This window comes from Microcaecilia unicolor, chromosome 13 (assembly GCF_901765095.1).
Source record: "Microcaecilia unicolor chromosome 13, aMicUni1.1, whole genome shotgun sequence".
In the NCBI taxonomy this organism is placed as follows: domain Eukaryota; kingdom Metazoa; phylum Chordata; class Amphibia; order Gymnophiona; family Siphonopidae; genus Microcaecilia; species Microcaecilia unicolor.
The window spans coordinates 40,392,176-40,414,268 of NC_044043.1; the positions used below are offsets into that span (position 1 = coordinate 40,392,176).

Genomic DNA, 22,093 nt, shown 5'->3' on the forward strand with positions numbered 1-22,093 from the left:
TTTTAATAATTACTGTAGCATTCAACCAGTGTGACAAGATCAACAGTACCACCAAATATAGTAATGGAGTACAACTGGATAGTTTTGCACAAATATATAAAAACAAAATAAGGAGTAAATAGTGTTCTAAACAAAGGCCAAATTGAAAGACCTACGGGATTTGGTAACTGCAAATGATAATATAGCACTTTAACTAGCACGAAGATTGTTGGTGTACACAGTTCTTCAATAATAGGTCTTTCATTTGGCCTTTGTTTAGGAACCCTCATCTTTGTAGTCACCAACTGTGTGGTTGCCATCATTCTAGCTTGTCTGCGGGGAAAGCAAAGTTGCTTACCTATAATGTGTTTTTCATAAACAGGATCATGCAGCCAAACAATCTCTCCTACTTTCCCCTCTGAATTAAAGCACTGGCCAGCATTATTCTTGACTGACTCACAGGGGCACAGGGTCTACTGCAGGAACCATGCACATACCCAGGAAAAGCTTTCAGGTTTTTTCCTGGGCTTTGAAAGAGAAGCTGTGGACTGGATCTGCCCAGAAGGCATCATCAACTTTGTGACTGTATGTTCATGCTGTCTATGGAGAACCGATATTACTATCTATCTATCTATCTATCTAGGAAGGCTGACCTATTCCTAAGAACCTTTATTCAAACAGGAATTTTAAAAGGAGTAGCCATGTTAGTCTAATGTAACAACTGACAGAGGCAGGTGGCACCCTACAGACTAACCAAATTATTCAGGCACGAGCTTTCGAAGGCCAAAGTCCAGTCCACTTTGTCAGGAAAAGGTTAGTTTAGTTTCAGTACTCTCTATATTACATCAAAGCAGTTCACAGTGAAAACACAACTAATATGAGAAGTTACAATATTGAAAAGGTATGTACTGATCAAGAACCAAATTCTCCTCCTGAACATAGAAATAATATAAAACTCGGCAATTTGACTTTTTGAGATAAGTGAAATGAGATTGGAATCCATGCATCATTCCAACTGCATGCCTACAGTATCAACCTAGTTATTAATAAATGTGGAAAAAAGTGTCATGTGCAATTTTTGCATGAAATGAGACATTTTAGTATATCACTGTGAGATCTTCTTGGCCAAACTGCTGCAACTTCTAGAAGGCTGTAACTTAAGTGAAAAAAATTACAATTTGATATATTATTGGTGATTTATAAGCACACTAAACTTTACCTTCTCATTTTCTCTGTTTCACAACAAGCACACATACAACCCTTTTGTCTTCAGGTGACAATATACATTTTTAATCACCTCATGAATACCACTGGCATATATGGTGAGCTACAGTGTAATAAGTACCTTCATAGCTGTCTCCTTTTTGAGCTGTTCTTCTAAACTATTTTTAATTGCTTGCAGATTTTCTAGTTCCTGTGTCTTTTCCTTCAAGGCAGACTCCAACTATGAAAAGAAAGTTAACTTATTCAAGTTATGGTCACCATTACTACTTGTTACTGAAAACAACTTTGTATGGGTCTGGATGCCCTTATTTTCAATTGTTAGCTATATCCCTGGAACCACGAGGAAGATGAATTGTTAAAAATAAGTTCATACTGGAACTATAAACAAAGCAAGTCTCAAATTGGTCTGCAATTAACTTCTGAGTTCCCCTTTCCTAGCAACCTCTACAGCTTGTCACACTGGGGCTGGCTGGATGAATCACTCATTGGCCAGTCCAGGAAGTGCATAAGAATGGGGGGTGGGGGGGTGGAGAGAAGGAAGGACAATGCAGGCTCTCCATGACCATGATTTTTTTTTTTTTTTACCAGAGGACTCCAAACTAAAACTTTTCTGGGATTTCCACAATGAATGTATTTAAGATATATCTGCATATAATGCAAGTAAATAGATCTCTGGCATATTCATTGTGGAATCATTTTAAAAAATGATCTCTCTATCCTTACTCCCTTGCATACTCTTAAAATACACACACACACACACCTGTGCTGAAGGTATGATTTATCAAATGCATTATATAATGGACTTCTCTTATGTCAGAGATTCATGATGTTGTGCATTGTGTATGGGTTAATACCTCCCTTGATTTACATAATGGTGAGAGATAGCAAAGGAGTAAACACTTAGGCAAACCAGAAGTTATTAGTACTTTGTGCCTTGCTTGATAAAGGGTTGATGGCAAATTCAAACAAACAAAAATGTATTTTCACCTATCCCTTGAGCTCAAAATGATACAATATATTCAAAAGAGCATAAAAACATACAATTTTAAATAATTTCAGATGAAACTTACAAATTTAAAAATTCCACACTATAAAAACATCCAAAAACTTAAACTACACTAACACACTACAAAACTAAAATTCACTTAAAAGCTTATTTACAAACAAATGCTTTTAAAATTTCTTAAACCTGGGAATCTCCCTCAAGGTAAGATATATCTTTAGAAAGAATTTCCAAACAGATACATTACAAATAAACGCTAAATAAAAATAAAAGCCTACTCATATAAAAAGGTTTTCAACACTTTCCTAAACTTGATCTCCCTCTATGTAGATACTTTTGGGAAGGATTTCCAGAGGACAGGCACCAAACATGAAGTTACTTTCTTGTAACAGATGTTTGTCCGAGCCGGGATATACAGTCACACAGGGGGAGACAGTCTTGTGGCACTCATGTCTAACAGCTGCTCTGAAAAAACTCAGGAGAGTTTCAAAGTACTCCTGAGCATGCTTGCAAAGGGTTCCCATGCTGCCAACCATCTCTCCTCCAGTTGTTTTTTTTTCATTAGTGCTGACCCACAGGATGTTTCAACAAGCTCTGCAAGGGTGGAGGAGGGGGGGGGGGGGGGGGGAGTCCTTGTTTCCCCTGCTGGGAGAATGACAGAAAACTTTGGGGCCATATCTTCAAATCCAACAGGTCATTTCCCAGCAACTGCAGGGACAGACATTAAGAAATCCAAAAGTACCTCACTTCTCAAGGACCTGAATAGAATGTCCACAACAGTCCATAGACGTTAACAGTAAATGACGACAGATAAAGATCCACACACAGTGCATCGAGTCTGCTCAACAAGGTGGCCAGAGCCACACCCGCCAGTACGTGTGGGACACAATCACCAATGCTTAAACACTGGTTGGCATGTCTCCATCATGCCAATCACATAAAGGCAGCCAAACATGGAGTCTTGATTACAACCATATATCATCCCCAAATATTGCTAATAGTATGCAACTTACCAGTCAAGATGTCTTCTCCCCCCCACCCCCCCCAAACACCGAACTGCATAGCACCCACTCAAAGCACATGGCAATAAAGTGTTCAACACCGGAGTTGTTGAAGCTTCACCGTCTTTTGCAGCTAAGTGTAGCTAAGGTTGCACAACCTCTGGATTCTGATAGCTCTGTGGTTATTGTCTTGTACTGAAGAGATTTACAAAGGAGGCAGTCACTGCAGCACACAGATATCAAAAGGTCCTTGTAACAAAATGCCTAGCACCCACCTGGGGTTAACCCTGCAACGACCTGGAGGGTCTGCCCTCAGCACTGCTCAGGCCTGCCTGCACCTGGGCATGTCCTCTATACTATCACCCTTAACCCCACCAACTAGGTCCCACTTGCATCTGGGTGAGTCTCCCACTCTCATGTTATTCCCTGATGATTTCTAGGTTGCTGGGGCCACATTCTCATGGGTCCCACAGTTCCTGGAAAGCACCCACAGACACAACACAAACCACCAGGATTCTTAGTCCAGGACAACAGAGCCAATAAACTAAGAAGGTTTATTGTCAGAATTAGAACAGTGAACCATATAAAACAGATGGAAAACTAACAAGCAGCAACAGGTAACTGAATAAGGATCAATATTAAAACTGTAAACACTTTGTCACTACCTGGGTAGCAACTGGGAAGCTTCAGGAAATTAACTGCTCACAAGCCTTGAATAGGCTCTCAGGACAGAGATGTTTACCTCTGTGCTCCCATTCTGAGACTGAAGATTACCTCACAGCTCAGGTGGAAAAAAACAGTCACTTCTGTTACAACTTTATAAAAAAATGTTTTTAAAAAGACAATCACCATCTGCAGGCCAAACAAGGGAAATGCACTGGGGAACAAATGTGTCATACATTCACATAAGAAGTCACAGACATATGTCCCCTGTTTTGTCAAAGTCCTCTTCTGCCCTCTCCCCTGTGCTTCAGAAACCTTGCTGTGCTGAACGCCCAAATGGCCCATTCATTAGCCAGAAGCCTCCCCCTTCTGTCCTGGGAAAAAGGATGCCCAGCGCAGACACAGGTCCTATAAGAAGTCCCAAATGAAAGCATAATATGGCAGCCTCAAGGAAAGAAGTTCATCAGAGATTTAAAAAAAAAAAAACAGTGGCCATAAAAGAAACTACTATCCCAAAGGACACGACTGGGCCCAGACTCCAGACAAGATGCACAAATGAGCCCATGATGAACTGGGATGTGGGCCATTACCTTCAAGGCAGCCCTCCCTTGGACAGGGTTCCTCTCTTCACCCACTCTTACAAGAACACGCTTTCTGCAACATGAGAAAAGTTCATCCAGGATACCTCTACACCAATACTTTTCAACCCAGTCAGGTTTTCAGGATATCCACAATGCATATGCATGAGAAGATTTATATACACTGCCTCCTCAGTATGCAAATCTCTCTCATGCAAGGGCTGGGTTGAAAAGCACTGCTCCAAACCACCCCAGTCTCACCAGGGATGCCTAACCGAATATAACCCCCAGCAAACCATAACTGCCTACAGAATCGCTGACCCTCTCTTAGATGCTACCAATTCCAGGACACCCTCTGTCCACAAATGAAAATCACTGAGAAGCTATTTGAAGTGCCCTTCTCCATCTATAAAGACATTCCAGTCCACTGGAGCTGGGGGAAATTGCACAAAGCATACAAGTCTGAGGTCCCTGGCGAACAGAGATCCCAGAAGCCCCACATGGGTTGGGACCTCAGAAATAAACAAGAGACATTCTGAAGATTTCAGCACCATCCTACAGTCCCTCAAGAAGCACTGGTGCTACTAATCAAAGATCTCCTGATGAAGATTAGGATCACTCTTGACCCAGGAAACGTGCAGATGATTGGAACTTAAGTTCAAAAGTGCATGAACTCATACCAATCTTGCATCAGTTTGTTGTAGCTCAAGCTGCCCTTAAGACAACCACCACCAAATCCTTTACCAATGCCCTGGTGGACAAGGACCTTATAACTTTGGAAACAGTAGGCAGAATAATCTAGCATAGCTCCATGCTAAAAATCTATGGATTATATCTCATCAATTACAAATGCTGCAGTGCCCATACTTCCTGCTGAAACAATCTTATCACAAAAACATTCCCCATAGATATTTCCTCAGATATGCCACCTTTACTACACAAACTCGAGTGCCACTACCACCTTATAGGATCCACATATAATGCTTATCACATGGCAGAGGACAGCAACAGTGGCAATAGGGATATGCAGGACAGAGTGGCTCCATGCTCTAGGTCTCTAAGAGGACCTGCATGACCCTTTAGCGAATGCTCCATGGCTCAGGAACAACTTGTTTGGAGAGAAAATCAAAGACACTATCTCAAAGCCTATTGTTCCACTCTGCATGTTCTTTAACTTTAAATAATTCCCACTCTATGCCTGCACATAATTCCAGTCCTATAACAGTCCAACAAAGCAGCACCAGCCATCTCAACCTTACATGCACAAACTAGCTCTTCATTGATAGAGTGTATCAGAAAATCTGAAAGATGAATGTACTTTTTAACTACCTCACCACATCATCTTTACAGACACTTCCATGTCAGGATGGAAAGCACATTACTTCATCTGTATACCCAAAGTCTTTGGGTAGCACATGAGAAAGACCACCATTATCAATCTGTTAGAGCTCTGGACCATTTCCCCAAGGCTTGCAAACCTTCTGCCAATGGGAAAGTGGTCCACATCCATACCAACAGCCAAGAAGCTATTTTTTAAATCAACAGGGAAGGTGGCTTGAGTGTTTTGCCAAGAAGTAGTCAAGATATTTAACTTCATGCTCTCCATAGGGGCAGTCCTCCAAGCAACCTCAGCCAAATGGAAATCTCCTGTTTAAATACATAGACACCAAAATATCTTTAGTCAGCAATGGCAGACCCAGGATGTAAATTAAACACTGCTCAATTTCCATGCTGTCAAGCAAGACATTTGAGATATGAATGCAGAAGGGGGCCCCGGTTCTGTGTTATCAAAGCTGGAAAGGTTTGAAGCCTGCATGGAGAAAGAACGTTCTTTTCAAAAGAGGAAATCAGTTTTGATTAGACTAGTACAATGCTATAAGAATTGTACTGATCTTTTCTGAAACTTAAGCAGGGCTTTAGCTATTAGAGAAATAGGTGGATAAGCACAGATGCGAGATCTATCCCTGTTTATGACCAGCACATTCCTTGCTAGCCAATCTGGAAATGGGTGGGCTGAACAATGAAAGCGCAGCTTTATATTTTTGGTGCTGGCAAACAGGTTTCCTTGAGGAGTGCTCCAGACCCAAAAATGTCCTGTAGGGTTTGATGATCCAGACACCACTTGTGTGGCTGAAGAACTCTACAGAGCTTGTGTGCTACCAGGTTCTGATTACCGTATATAGTTATCTATAAGCTGAGATTTTTGGGCCCCAAAATTGGGATCTTGGTTTATAGTCAAGTCGGCACAATATTCTGTGCTCCCCCCCTCACCCTGCAGTGACTGGCATCTCTTCTTATGGTAATCTGCGCATGCGCAAGGTCCCGGACCGGCCCTGCTTGCAGTTACTTTTGTGTCAGTGTCTAGGCTTACTGGTAAGGAGAAATGCCAGTCACCAAAGGAGGAGGAGGAGAGGGAGACAGAGAGATGCCAGTCACCACAGGTGGAGAAGGAGAGGGGAGAGGGACAGAAATGTTGGTCACCATGGGAAAGGCATACTTGAATATAAACCATTGGCTTATATTCAAGCTAACATTTCTCCCCTTAAAAAGGGGGAAAATGTTCTCTGCTTATTCGGATGGGTTTATATTTGAGTACATACAGCACCCAGGATGGAAGTAACCTAATCTGATGAAAAATCAGTTTTATCTGTAGCAAGAAGCAGCCAGGGTCTCTCTACTGGAAGACATAGGTCAGCATTATGATCTTGTCAAAGCCTTTTAGATGACACACACAGCGCATGAGGTACATGTGCTGGTTTGTGCTTGAAGACTACATCCTGAAGATCTGTGATGAGGTGCTGAACTTCGCCAACACTTCAGAGAGCATCTTTGAAGCTACCTTAATTTGAGAGGTACTGAGGACAGCTGTGCTTTAGACATGGAAATCTCCACTGAGACTCTCATTACTTTGTGAGAACCCTGGTGCTACTTATTTTGCTCCTAGACTCCTAAAGCCACTGTGTATGGTGGGAGAGGCAACATCAACAGAAAAAGGTCGATCAGAATGCATAGTCAGTCAATTTTCTGCATAGATAATGTTCTTTTCTCCTCTTTGCCTCATAATTGTGGAATCAAGGCAAAATACTTTTGAGCCTGGAGACCTCCTTCCACAGTGCTTACACTCAGCCTAGTTATGGGAGATGTAGGGATACGTATCAAAGTTCTGGATATTTCTACTGCAGTGAGGGGCCAGTCAGAGCCCTAATTTTATCCACAACATTTTCCACAAGAAAAATAATGAAGAAACAAAATTCTAACATCAGAAGACAAATATGATAAACCTCTTCTGTAATGGAACAGCTATTTTCACAGCTGTTTGGCAGAGCGTAACACACAATTGAGGAGACAATTTTAGAAGCCCATATATATTTCACATATTATTAAAAAAAAAAAAAAAAAGAGGCAGCCAGAGGATAGCCAGCATGGTTTAATGGTGCACATTAAATATAAACAAACAAGCAAACAAACAAACAAACGTAAGAACTAGATCTAAATGTCATTTCTCCACTGGATCAATGGCTCCATAAAGCAGTCACTTGTGGCACCTAGAAGCTTTACCTCCCTAGCATGTTCCAACAAGAATTTAACAAAAGAATCAGGCAAACTTAAGCAAATATCTCTTACTAAAGCTGTATCTGTTCTTATATTTATTAATTGGATATCAACCAATATATATCCTACTACAATTGTAGTAGGATATACATTGGCTGGCATCCAATTAATAAATACAAGAACAGATATGTCTCCAACAAAAAATTACTCATTTATTGGACCAACTTAATATATTTTCTGACTAGCTTTAGTGAATTAAAAACCATCCTGACCTGAGAAATTAGATTTTAATACTCTAAAAGCTGGTCAAAATATATATTGTTAGCCCAGTAAAATCTTAATTTTGTTTTTTTTTAATTAACCTGCATTATTACAAAAGTCACCATACTTGTGCCCTTAAAGAAAATCTTCCAGTCGGTCAATTTGTGAGGCTTAGAACATTATTGTACTACAAATGAAGACTGAGGAACCACCAAAAATGGGTAAAAAGATAGAAGTTACCTGAGAATGTGTTGAATATGGTTATTTAAGAGAACCATTTGCCCACTTCAGTTCTTCTATATTGCTTTTATAGTTTTATTATATTTTATCCTTTTTTTGTATTCAATGTAATTGTGTTTGATAACTGTCATTGTAATTTTATGATTTTTTTTATACCTTTTCTGTTTCATTTCTGTCACCATTTATGGTACCTGCTTTTCTTGACTCCTTTGAAAATTACCCATCAGGTCCTTAGGGTACAAAACTACCCACAGATGTTGCACTTAAGTAGGCTACTGAAAACTGCTTTCCCCCATTTATATGTAACACTTCTATAGCTGAATATTCGTTTCTATTTGAAGGACATTTACAAAAGCCTTCAAAAGTGTGTACTTACTTGTTCTTTCTGTAATTTTATTCTGTCCAATTCAGTTTTTAGACTGGAAAGGGAAGCTACAGAAAGAAGAAAATTTCAGTTTATCATCGGGGTCTAATGCTTTTCAATTACAAAAGAAAAAAGTAATTTTCCTCCTGCAAATGGTGAATTTTATCTGAAAAGCTGCTATAAATGCATGAAAAATATTTTTTGTAGATACTGAGTTGAAGTCATTTTCACTTTACAATCATACTATTATGAAACAAGTGAGGAAACTCCTAAATGTTGCCAGGTTAAGATGATATCCTGGCTTAAGCTCACAACTTCTGTCTAGTTTTGACAAGTCAGTTTCATTACTACAGGTTTACCTATCCTTCCACAACAAAATCCTTTAGCATGTCTTCCTTTTAAATTTTGTCACATTAACTTAAATAAAATGTACTAGTTTTCTTGATTAAGCCCTTTTTTATGGGGGGGGGGGGGGGGGGGATTGAGGAGGATTTAATGACACAATAATTCCCAACCATAAATCAGCATGGTACCACATTTCTAAAGGATTAAAGTCAGGTACTACCACTAGACTGTTTGCAACTCAAGGACTTAGCAACAGTTTGTCTCTAGACAGTACATTATCCTTTTATGCCCAGTTTGATTTGGGTGTTCCAGACAGGAAAACACTCTATTGTCTATATATTACTGATCAATTACATACGATGACTACCCTACCAGGTCTAAAAATCAGCTCCCATTTTTTCATAAGACTGTCCCTAACCAGTTAAGAAGAATGTCTGAAAGTTAAGTTTCCTTGTCAATATACATTCTAGTACAGTAACAGCATGCGTATGTGCAGCTCAACAGTTCTCAATAAAGCTAGTTAACACCTTCTCCATTTGTATCTATACCCGAGGGAATTCTGCACATAATCTACCTAATATTCAAAGTCATTTAACCAGGTAGGAGAGGCTCCTGCCCAGTTAAATCGCTTCTGGCAGCCTAACCAGCAATACTCAGTGGTACTTAACCAGAGAGTGCCACTGATCACTACCACGACAAACTGCCTCTGTACAATCTGGTTAGTGCCATGGGCAGAACCTGAGTGGAGCTTTGGAGGAGCCGGTAATTAACTACAGTAAAGTCTCGATTATTCGACCTTTGCTAATCCAACCATCCAGCATATCCGCCTGCCCCCCTTCCCCCCCGGTAATGCCAATGAATTTATTTTGATTAAAAATCTTTGTTTTAGAACAATTTTTGAAAATCGGGTACTCTATGCCTTTGTTTATGCATTGTTTGAGGGGTTTGTGAAATGTTTTCCGTATTATCCGACTTTTCACTTATCCAGCAACGGACTGGTCCCATTTATGTCAGATAATCGAGACTGTACTGTGTTAGTGGCGATATTCATATTGTTAGCCAGTCACGTGACTATAGTTAGGACAGCAAAAAGCCTTAGCTGCCACGCTAACCAAGCACTGGTCTGAATATTGGCCAGTGCCTGCTTAACTTCTGGTAATGGCATCAGGGTTTTTCGGTCCCCCTACCCAGTACAGACTCCTCTCCCTCCGCCCCACCCCCTGCAAAGACAAAACCAAGGTCAGGCCCAGCATAAGCTTCAGCTGCTTCCATAGCAAGAATTTGCCCTGGATATTCAGTGCCAATGCTGACTACTAACCAAAATATTTTAAATTCTGCAAAGTTTATCAATACAATATCATAGGGAAAATTAATGAATTTAAAGTCTTAGTATTTTTTTTATTGGTTTTCGATACAAAGGTAAATCAAGAAGCAACAACTATGTAACAATGAACAATTGTACAAAATTGGTAAGAAATCAAAGGGAGGAGAGGAAAACAACAACAACTGAGGATACATAGCAAAAGTACATTTCATGCAAAAGCCATAGAAACCCAAAGAGCAGCAGTTAGTGGATTTAGCATAACATGTCATACTAGGGATCTTTAAAGTAAGATAGAAGTGGAAACCATTTCTCCTCATGCAGAGCAAATTGAAATGATCTTTTTGCAAGATACGTTTCATGTTTATAAGACTGAAACAATAAGTTCCACCATTCTTGGTAGGTGACCTGGTCCAAAGATTTCCAATGCAAAAAAATTACCTTCAAAGCCAACGAGAGCATAGTGTTAACAATTGTACATTCACTAGATTTTAGGTTATTCTGAAAGCATTGGTCTTTAAGTATCACATATTTATAAGTTATTGAACCCGGGAGGTGGAAAACATCTACCATTAATGACCAGGTATCTTTCCAATATTTTTGAATACATGCACAATCAAATATAAGGTGCTTAATATTGCCTTGCTGAGATTGGCAGGACCAGCAAAGGCTGGAATTGGAAGGGTCAATCGTATGCAATTTAAGGGGCGTCCACAAAGCCCTATGCATGAAGAACAACATAGATTGCAATGTTGACGAAGATTTGGAACATTTAAACAAGGAACTCCAAATCTGCTCCCATAGCTTATCTGGAATAGACTCCTGAATGTCTTCTTCCCAACATTTACACAAACCTGCACACCTAGTAAGAGGTTTTCTTAAAATAAACCAGTAAATGTGAGAAGCAACATGAGCCATGTGCTGAAGCCAGAGATTTATGCTGATAAGTTCAGGGATATGCGGCATTTGCTGAATTTACTTTTTTTCAGCATGGAACTAAGCTGCAACCACTGGTAAAACTAAGAATCTAATAAGGAGAATTACGCTTTCATATCCGAGAAGGATTTCCATGCTTGGGTTTTAAAATCAATAAAATCTTTGAGGGCCCATATTCCTATGCGCTGCCAAGAAACCTGTTTTTTTATTTATTATATTTATACCCCACATTTTCCCACCTATTTGCAGGCTCAATGTGGCTTACAAAGTATCGTAAGCGATTGCCAATACGGATGATAACAAATACAAGGTTGTGTTATGGTCACAGGTAGAAGTGTTTCAGGTGTCATGGGGTCAAGGATAATAAATTGTCTAGTACGATCATAGATTATCTTGTGTTGCTGGGTGTGGGGATTTATGTTGGATCGGTGGGATAAGCTTTTTTGAAGAGGTGGGTTTTCAATGATTTCCTGAAGTTTAGGTGGTCATGTATTGTTTTCACTGCATACGGGAGTCCATTCCATAGTTGTGCGCTTATGTAGGGGAAGCTAGATGCGAGAGTTGTTTTGTATTTTAGCCCTTTACAGTTTGGGTAATGTAAGTTTAGGTACGATCGTGCTGATCCAAGTCTGTTTCTTGTTGGTAGATCAATGAGGTCTGTCATGTATCCTGGGACTATGCTGTAGATGATTTTGTGGACTAAGGTGCAGATTTTGAAGATGATCTGTTCTTTGATTGGGAGCCAGGGCAGCTTTTCTCGAAGGGGTTTTTATCATTTTTAAACCTGAATTTAAACTCAAAGATACTTTTCTTCTTTTAGTTTAAATTTTCTTTCATTAGTGGTTAACAAATACCATATATGTTCAAAGTTCAACCATTTCCCATAATACACAACTGGAAACAGCAACAGGTAAATAAACACTAGACAATCACCATGAATTATTTCCCCCTTTATTTGAAAAGGCTTCTTCTCTCCCCCTCATCTCTCATTCATCTGCCCTCTATATCTGTCCTCATACTGAAAGTAAAGTCTCTGCATTCTTCTAACCCCTTACATTTCAGCATAAAATAATCCTACCCTCCCACCCCAGGCCACACTAGATAGTTCTTCAAATCCCCGTTCTTTCATCTTTCTTTCCTTCTTAACAACCAAACTGTGTAGAGATCCCTAGGGAGACTCCATGTCACATTCATGCATACAAAACTTCCTTCCCTTGCTCACTCACCACTACCATTTTAACGATTAAACTAGGAGCTCTAGATGGTAAGAAATGAACATACTTTTCCCGATACTTAGTTTAAGAATGAACTATTTTTGATGCACACTTCCTTCAGGAGTACAGAAATTGTGCAACTTAACTACAGCTTCTGGTTTACAGCGATTTTACTCCAGTAATTGTGGAGCCCGCGAGGTTTTCTAAGCTGCAGGTAAGCAAAGATACTTACCTGCAGCAGGTATTCTCTAAGGACAGCAGGCATTATATTCTCATATATGTGGATAAGGCGGAGTCAAGTTGCTGGTCCGGAATTGTAACAGGCTTAAAACAGGTCTTTGAGCGCCAGACATGCTCCACCTCGAATATTCAATGCCATTCCACTTGCTGTGAGAGCACCAGGAACAGCAGTACAATATAAAGCATAAAAAGAAGCCCAGAACAGACACAGGGTCCTATAAAAAGTCCCAAATGAAAGCACAATATGGCAGTCTCAAGGAAAAAAGTTCATCAGAGATCAAAAAAACAATAATACAATATAAAGCATTTAAAAAAAAAAAAAAAAAAAAAAAGGAGACAACTCCAAGGGGAGCTGGGAGGGTATGTGAGAATTATAAGGCCTGCTGTCCTTGGAGAATACCTACAGTGGTGGAAATAAGTATTTGATCCCTTGCTGATTTTGTAAGTTTGCCCACTGACAAAGACATGAGCAGCCCATAATTGAAGGGTAGGTTATTGGTAACAGTGAGAGATAGCACATCACAAATTAAATCCGGAAAATCACATTGTGGAAAGTATATGAATTTATTTGCATTCTGCAGAGGGAAATAAGTATTTGATCCCCCACCAACCAGTAAGAGATCTGGCCCCTACAGACCAGGTAGATGCTCCAAATCAACTCGTTACCTGCATGACAGACAGCTGTCGGCAATGGTCACCTGTATGAAAGACACCTGTCCACAGACTCAGTGAATCAGTCAGACTCTAACCTCTACAAAATGGCCAAGAGCAAGGAGCTGTCTAAGGATGTCAGGGACAAGATCATACACCTGCACAAGGCTGGAATGGGCTACAAAACCATCAGTAAGACGCTGGGCGAGAAGGAGACAACTGTTGGTGCCATAGTAAGAAAATGGAAGAAGTACAAAATGACTGTCAATCGACAAAGATCTGGGGCTCCACGCAAAATCTCACCTCGTGGGGTATCCTTGATCATGAGGAAGGTTAGAAATCAGCCTACAACTACAAGGGGGGAACTTGTCAATGATCTCAAGGCAGCTGGGACCACTGTCACCACGAAAACCATTGGTAACACATTACGACATAACGGATTGCAATCCTGCAGTGCCCGCAAGGTCCCCCTGCTCCGGAAGGCACATGTGACGGCCCGTCTGAAGTTTGCCAGTGAACACCTGGATGATGCCGAGAGTGATTGGGAGAAGGTGCTGTGGTCAGATGAGACAAAAATTGAGCTCTTTGGCATGAACTCAACTCGCCGTGTTTGGAGGAAGAGAAATGCTGCCTATGACCCAAAGAACACCGTCCCCACTGTCAAGCATGGAGGTGGAAATGTTATGTTTTGGGGGTGTTTCTCTGCTAAGGGCACAGGACTACTTCACCGCATCAATGGGAGAATGGATGGGGCCATGTACCGTACAATTCTGAGTGACAACCTCCTTCCCTCCGCCAGGGCCTTAAAAATGGGTCGTGGCTGGGTCTTCCAGCACGACAATGACCCAAAACATACAGCCAAGGCAACAAAGGAGTGGCTCAGGAAGAAGCACATTAGGGTCATGGAGTGGCCTAGCCAGTCACCAGACCTTAATCCCATTGAAAACTTATGGAGGGAGCTGAAGCTGCGAGTTGCCAAGCGACAGCCCAGAACTCTTAATGATTTAGAGATGATCTGCAAAGAGGAGTGGACCAAAATTCCTCCTGACATGTGTGCAAACCTCATCATCAACTACAGAAGACGTCTGACCGCTGTGCTTGCCAACAAGGGTTTTGCCACCAAGTATTAGGTCTTGTTTGCCAGAGGGATTAAATACTTATTTCCCTCTGCAGAATGCAAATAAATTCATATACTTTCCACAATGTGATTTTCCGGATTTAATTTGTGATGTGCTATCTCTCACTGTTACCAATAACCTACCCTTCAATTATGGGCTGCTCATGTCTTTGTCAGTGGGCAAACTTACAAAATCAGCAAGGGATCAAATACTTATTTCCACCACTGTAAGTATCTTCACTTTCTCCAAGGACAAACAGGCCTTATATTCTCACATATGGGAATTCTTAGCTACTAGGCTCACCAAACACAACAACCAGTAGTCAACTGGACCTTTCAACAGAAAGGGCAAAAATGTAATTAACCTGAAGCTATATACAATCTGAGGGAGAGTGCAGCCTGGAACAGAACAGAATGGGCCTAGGAGGGTGCAGTTGGACTCTAGACCCCAAATAAATTCTGCAGAACTGTCTGTCCGAACTGACTGTCGCGTCAGGTATCCTACTCAATAATGAGATGTGAATGTGTTGACTGAAAACCATGTCACTGCCTTGCAAATTTCTTCAAAGGAGGCTGACTAAGTGGGCTACCGAAGCAGCCATGGCTCTGAAATTGTGAGCCCTGACACAATCCTCAAGGATCTGCCCAGCCTGGGCATAAGTGAAAGAAATGCAGTCTGCCAAGGAACTGGAAATGGTGCATTTCCTGATGGCAACCCCCATCCTTTTGGGGTCAAAAGAAACAAAACGTTGGGTGGACTGTCTGTAGGGCCTAGTCTGCTCCAAGTAAAAGTCCAGTGCTCACTTGCAGTCCAAGGTGTGCAATGCACTTTCGCCAGAATGGGCATGAGGTTGGGGGAAGAATGCTGGCAGAACATTCAGATGGAACAACACAACCTTAGGATGTGTGCGGAGGACTACTCTGTTATGATGAAACTTCATATAAGGTGCATCCACCACTAAGGCCTGAAGCTCACTGACCCAGCGAGCTGAAGTAACAGACACCAAAAATGTGGCCTTCCAGGTCAAGTACTTCAGATGACAAGACCCAAGTGACTCAAAAGGAGCTTTCATCAGCTGGGTAAGAATGACGTTGAGGTCCCACGACACAAGTGGAGGTTTGACAGGGGGCTTTCTCAACAGCAAATCTCTCATGAAGCGAACAACTAGAAGCTGTCCAGAGTGTTATCGTCCATTCTTTCCCATCTTATTATAGCTCAAAACTCTCTCCCTGACTTCACTACTCTCTTTGTTTTTGGTGTGTGTGTGTGTGTATGGGGAGGGGAGGGAGTTATACTTGTGCTCCATATATTAAAAAAAAAAAAACATTAAAAGGTACCCACAAATTAAAAAAAAAAAAAAAAAGTGTGTCTTTCGGATTCTCACAGCATTTGAGTTCACTGTCTCAGGCCCAACCATGTCATCTCCACCCGCAGTAAGTGTGCACAAACGTCTCAGAGAGCTTACCAAGACCACATCATGCAAGAACTTTGGCTCTCCAGTGGAGCTAATATGATTACCTCCTCCATCTATGGACAGCAGTGCAAAAATTAAGTATTCCTAGTGCACCAACATTTTGTTCCTTAAGACTGGGCACCTCTGGCCTTCTCTGCTTCCAACTCTGCCAGTGCCGAGAAAAAGGCTCCCTGCTCCTCTGGTACTGCCTAGCATGCAACCACTATAATGCACATTGATAACACCTCCCATTAGTCCAGGATCAAGGAAAGGACTGCACCCAGAGCTGCCCGATAAGAGCGCCACCTCCACCCACAGCACCACATCTGACTCACCATAATCTGTGCTGGGAGAGCCAGCACTACAGCATCAGCCCTCAGACAGCTCATCAATGCTGGTAAAACTGGTGCAGCACCAGACCTCACAGATCACCAGTGCAGAAGCAGCCACCTTGGCAAATGCAGTCCACAAACTCCCAAGATGGCACAGGGAATGTCAACACAGCACTTCAAAACATAACAATCCAGAGCAACACAGGTGTCATCAAAAAGCCATGAGAGACACAATAAGAAAGGATTTCTGGATCCAAATCACCCTTTTAAGAAATACAGGCACACTGAAGACTGCACACTGAATCATCTGCATGATCATCCTCTTCAAAAGTTACCCACATACCTAACTTCTCAACACCAGAGGACAGAGTAAAGCACACAAACCTGAGCTCAAACTTGCTCAAAACAGTACTTCATGGATTACCTTGATCCCCCAGGAATTGTATCAGCTACAAACAGTGACAAGTGAATGCAGCTCAACATATGGGCTCAGCTAGTCACCATCCAATCTTGGTTCAGGTTCCTCTAAGGGATCACCTAAGCCTTTTTTTTTTTTTTTTTTTACACCTGATTCAGACAGTGACTGACCACTGCTTAGTACACAGCACCTCCTGGGAATCTTCTCCTGTCACAGACTCTGCAACTCCACTGGACAGATCACCTCGATGGACAACTGACTCCTTACCTGGGCTATCTAAACTGGATTCTCTACTGGAAGATGCAACCTATCCTATGATGCAAATCATCAATGTGCTCGACATATCCCCTCTACAGCATGGCCCTAGGTACACGACATCCTCAGATACTTAAGACATTCCAGGGATATCCTTTCATTCCCTATTCACAAAGTCCTCCTTGACCTTCAAACCAAGATCTGGCAAATGTCTCTTACAGGAACGCCTAACTCTGGAGCTCAGATATGGTCCAATTAGCACCGAACCACAATAACCCACAACTGTCCCATCACTCTCTTATTGCAGAATGTATTAAAGCAAGCCAACAGCTCCTGTACCCTCTCCAACTATGTACTGGGCAGGGGTCAGAGTAGGAAGGTTTTCTAAGCAGCCATGACAAACCCCCACATTTTGATGCATCTCTCAGATAGTCCAATATCTTTATACCACTCAAGAAAATGTAATCTTCAGCATCTGCTCTCCCAAATATCAGTTAACCCTTCTCTAACAAGGGGGAGACACTGATGAAATGTGCCAAATGTCTCATCAGAATAGCTTTTGATCGGTATATGTCAGTCAGAACAGTAGTTATAGCTATCAGTGCACAAAGACTTGCCCCGTTATTTGCATCCATTCTTAGGAAAAACGTTCAGAAAAATGTTCACCATTGTTCAGGCAATAATCTCTTTATAGCAAAAGTTAAAGAAACTGTCATTACTATCATAAATCTCTAACACCCTACAGACCACCTCCTTCAAGGGCATCAACACATATGCAATATCCTAGAAGCCATCTGAGGGGAGATACGATAGAGGTATATAAAATACTGAGTGGAACGAAACAGGTAGACGTGAATCGTTTGTTTACTCTTTCCAAAAATACTAGGACTAGGGGGCACGCAATGAAGCTACAAAGTAGTAAATTTAAAACGAAATCGGAGAACATATTTCTTCACTCAACATGTGAATAAACTCGTTGCCAGAGAATGTGGTAAAAGCAGCTTAGCAGGGTTTAAAAAAAGGTTTGGATAGCTTCTAAAAGAAAAGTCCATAAGCCATTATTAAAATGGACTTGGGAATATCCACTGCATATTTCTGAAGCAACATAAAATGTATTGTACTGTTTTGGGATCTTGCCAGGTACTTGTGACCTGGATTGGCCACTGCAGGAAACAGGATGCTGGGCTTGATGGACCTTCGGTTTGTCCCAGTATGGCAACACTTATGTACTTATAACCATATTGCTGATCACCAGACCAGTACCATCTACTGTCTTGAAACCAAGAGCCCCCTGAAGATGGATGACCAGAGGATTTCAACTTATCCTTCTGCAATCTCTGTTGCTTAGTTTCCTCAGATTTCACTAAATTACTGAGATCTTCTCCAAATAAGTAGTCACTTGCCCTGAAAGGGCAGTTCAACTAGATGTGACTGACGCTGAATCCGCTGCCCAGTGCCACAACCAGAACTGCCGAAGTGCTGTGACAGCGAGACATACTGTGGGCCGTAACGTGTCATAAATAGCAAGTGGCAATTAGACCAACCTCACTTCCAGCTGGGCATCATGGCACCTGTCTTGTGTTGCACACTGCTAATGCAATTTGAGGCATGCTCTTACCATGACCAAGCTGCACATTGTCGCTTGAAGGCCTAAAAGGCTACTTCAAAGACTTATTTCAGCGAGCCTTCTAGCTTCCTATCCTGTAGATATCTTAGAGCAATGCCACCTTCCACTGGTAGGTAGTCTTCTTAGTAACCGCCGTAACGAGGGAGTCCACCCTTGGGAAGCTGCAATTTCTCTTCCAGAACCAACGAGTAGAGGCAAGCCATGGCTCTTCCCATTCTCAGCTTCATGTCCGGTGAGATCCATTCTGCTGAAATCAGGATGCATCGGAAAGGCCTTAAAAGGACCTCTAAGCTCCCTCATGATCAACAAAGATGGAACTCCTGACACCGAAACAGAAGGTTCGTCAATTGAAAGCACAACCAGTGCCTCAGAAATAAGAGTACTGAGTTCCTTTTTCTGAAACAACCTCAGTACTTTCTCCTTCAATGATGGTTCCTATGAAAGGACCGAGGCCACATCAGATAAGGAGGGAGAAGCAGAGAGCCTTATCTGCCCATTCCTGGAGATCTAAATGAAATCTCTTAGGAGCTGGAGGGGCAGTAGGATGAGAAACTGTCCCTGTTTCAATAAATAGATCTGATGTTAGAGCAATATAAACTCCGGAGAAAACAAAGATCTTGATGCAGCTGAATGCTCTGTCAGGCCCCGAGTTTGTAAAATGGCAGCTGTGCACCACACGTGATCAGACACGGGCTGCTCCTCATTGCCAGTTGGCCCTGACAAAATGGCGTCCATTCCCGTGCTCTCCTGTATCAAACTGCACACTGGCCCTGCCCCAAGTCCCTTGCATATTCGGATGAAGCGCTAAATTCAAAGACATGCTGCCACCAACTGTTTCCTCTGTGTCCTGCAGGATTCCCAGCTTGCATACACTGCAACACCCCAAAGGTGGCTGGTGGGTCCCACAGTGGGAACACTGTTTAACTGCCTCCATGGGAGTTGCTATTCACCCCGACTGTCATAAGTGTCGCACCACATCGTCCCAAGTAGTGAGTCAGGATCCCTCCCCTGCACCAAGTAAAACTTGAAGTCCTCTAAATGATTCTGATTCAAACTTTAGTCGTACTTACCACTGCCAGCTGCTCCCCCTAAGCTCACAGTCTCCATAAGACTTACCCCAGATAAGACAGAATTAGGACTGATACTCTGTCCCAGGCTTTCCGAGATAAAGGGAGGGAAGAAGTAAATTTGCGGAGCACCTCAGACAGGGATCTGAAGACCTCCCGATAGGACTATGCAGACTCAAGCCAACTGCAAAGCTCAACTGGGGACCAGTTCACCAACTGGACCAGGAGCAAAACACTCAGAGCCAGAGGCTGAAAAGTGTGTCCATCCACCTGCTGGAGATAGAAAACACTGAAGATCTGAACTGGATGCCAAGATAGAGATGTCTCATCTCAGTTTTCAATTCTCTATCTTCACCTGCTGGTTGATGGATACAACTATCCCACAGGTTCTGGAACAGTGGGAAGCTACATAATGGAAAGTGTGTGTTTGTTGTACACCGCTTTAGTTGGACTGCTGCGGTATAAAGAGAATTTAAAATAAATAAAATGTCATCACTAACATGTTACCCTTTAGATTACTCTTCCCACCATGTCTCTACATTCTTACTCTTTCTTACCAATTTCTTCCTTGCAGTTTTCAATTTCTAGCTGCAGAGTTTCTTCAATGTTTTCTTTTAAACACTGTTCTGCTTGAATTTGTTCCTTTAAGAATAAAATTTCTGCCTTTAACTTCTCTTCCAAGTGATCTGCTGAAGTCTGAACACCAATAATATTCTCACGATACTTTAATACCAGTTCATGAAGTTCCTAGGAATCAAGATTAGACAAAGACATTATTAAGGGAGAGACCTTACATGCATAAAAGGCCTACTTCATCGAGCTGCACTACACTTCTAATCTAATCAGACTTATATTCCCCCAAATCCCCCCCAAAAAGTTTCAAAGTGGATAACTAAAAAGACAGACGAAATAACTAAGAAAACACACACACAAAAAAAGGTAGTTGTAAATTATAAAACAATATTTATCATATCATATATGCTTTCAAGGGACTATGGAACACACTAAGAATCCTGCATCTTGATCTCTCTTGGTAAATTATTCCAAAAACCAACAGCTGATGGGAAGGGGAGGGGAGGGGAGGGGGGAGACACACAATATTAAACAATCCTTAGAGTGCTTATATCTCTATAAAGTAAAGGGAAAAAACCCAGTTTAACCAAATATTCTGGTGCTGGAAACCTAACACACTTATGAAACAAGTCAGTTTAAATGTTCATCACATGAAAATGTCCTGAAAAACTATCCGATAGAAGGAAGGGAAAGGGCCTCAAAGAGCTCATGAATCATATAGATTTAATAGAGCTGAGCAGATCAAACAATCTTCTCTTCAACATTGGCCAAAAAAAACCTTTCATGCTGATGTCTCACTCTAGTTTTTCTTAAGTTTTCTTTCTATTTTTTCTTTTTATCTCTTTTTATAATTAAAGTGTCAATCAGAGCACATTTTTTTTGATTGTAGTCTATGCTATACAAAGCTATAACATGTCAACAAAAGTCCAACTTGACATTTAATATCAATTGAGCCACTTATCTTTGAAAGGCACTGATGGGACTCGTGTTGAACCGTATTCTCATCTCTTGTCTTCTCCTCATCCCAGGTCGAATTGAAGTGTGTGGTTCTACAAGCCGTGTTGTGTTTCCAGAGAGGAGGAGACTGTCAGCGAGTTTTACTACAACAGGAGCAGAAATGATCTATAAACTACGCTCCCTCAAGCCTACTGGAATCAATGAGCGCATTGAGTGGTGTCATTTTTTCTAACTTTTCTCTGATAGGAGAGAGTGATAGCGTCTGACGTCATTTTTTGCTATATACTGGGGGCTGTTTTGAATTGGTCAGATGACGAGTCAGGAAAGAAGAAGTAGATGTGTGACCGATCTAAGTACAAGACTGTCTGTACTTTATGATTGAAAGTGTTGTGGTGAGAGCCAACAGTGATTTTTTGTTTCTTTTCCTATGCGTAGAAGTGGCCCCGCTACCAGGACCCTGAAGCAGCAGTGCAAAACGCTGGTCATCGTCAGCCTTGGGCGAGGAGAAGAGAATACGGTTCAACACGAGTCCCATCAGTGCCTTTCAAAGATAAGTGGCTCAATTCATATTAAATGCCAAATTGGACTTTTGTTGACATGTTATAGCTTTGTATAGCATAGACCACAATCAAAAAATTGTGTTCTGATTGATACTTTAACTGTAAAAGGAAATAAACAAAAAGAAAAAAATAGAAAGAAAATTTAAGAAAAACAGGAGTGA

The 22,093-nt window shown here is 41.5% G+C and overlaps 1 protein-coding gene across 2 annotated transcripts in view; it reads right to left on the reverse strand.

The window, feature by feature from the left end:
- Positions 1–22,093, reverse strand: part of RABEP1 (rabaptin, RAB GTPase binding effector protein 1) — a 148,566-nt gene that overhangs the window by 9,354 nt on the left and 117,119 nt on the right. For both annotated transcript variants that reach the window (XM_030222557.1, XM_030222556.1), the window contains 3 exons: positions 20,400–20,589; positions 8,878–8,933; positions 1,325–1,423 (listed from right to left, as the gene is read on the reverse strand). In XM_030222557.1, the coding sequence (XP_030078417.1) occupies positions 1,325–1,423; positions 8,878–8,933; positions 20,400–20,589 (345 nt within the window). The remainder of the gene's footprint in view (positions 1–1,324; positions 1,424–8,877; positions 8,934–20,399; positions 20,590–22,093) is intronic.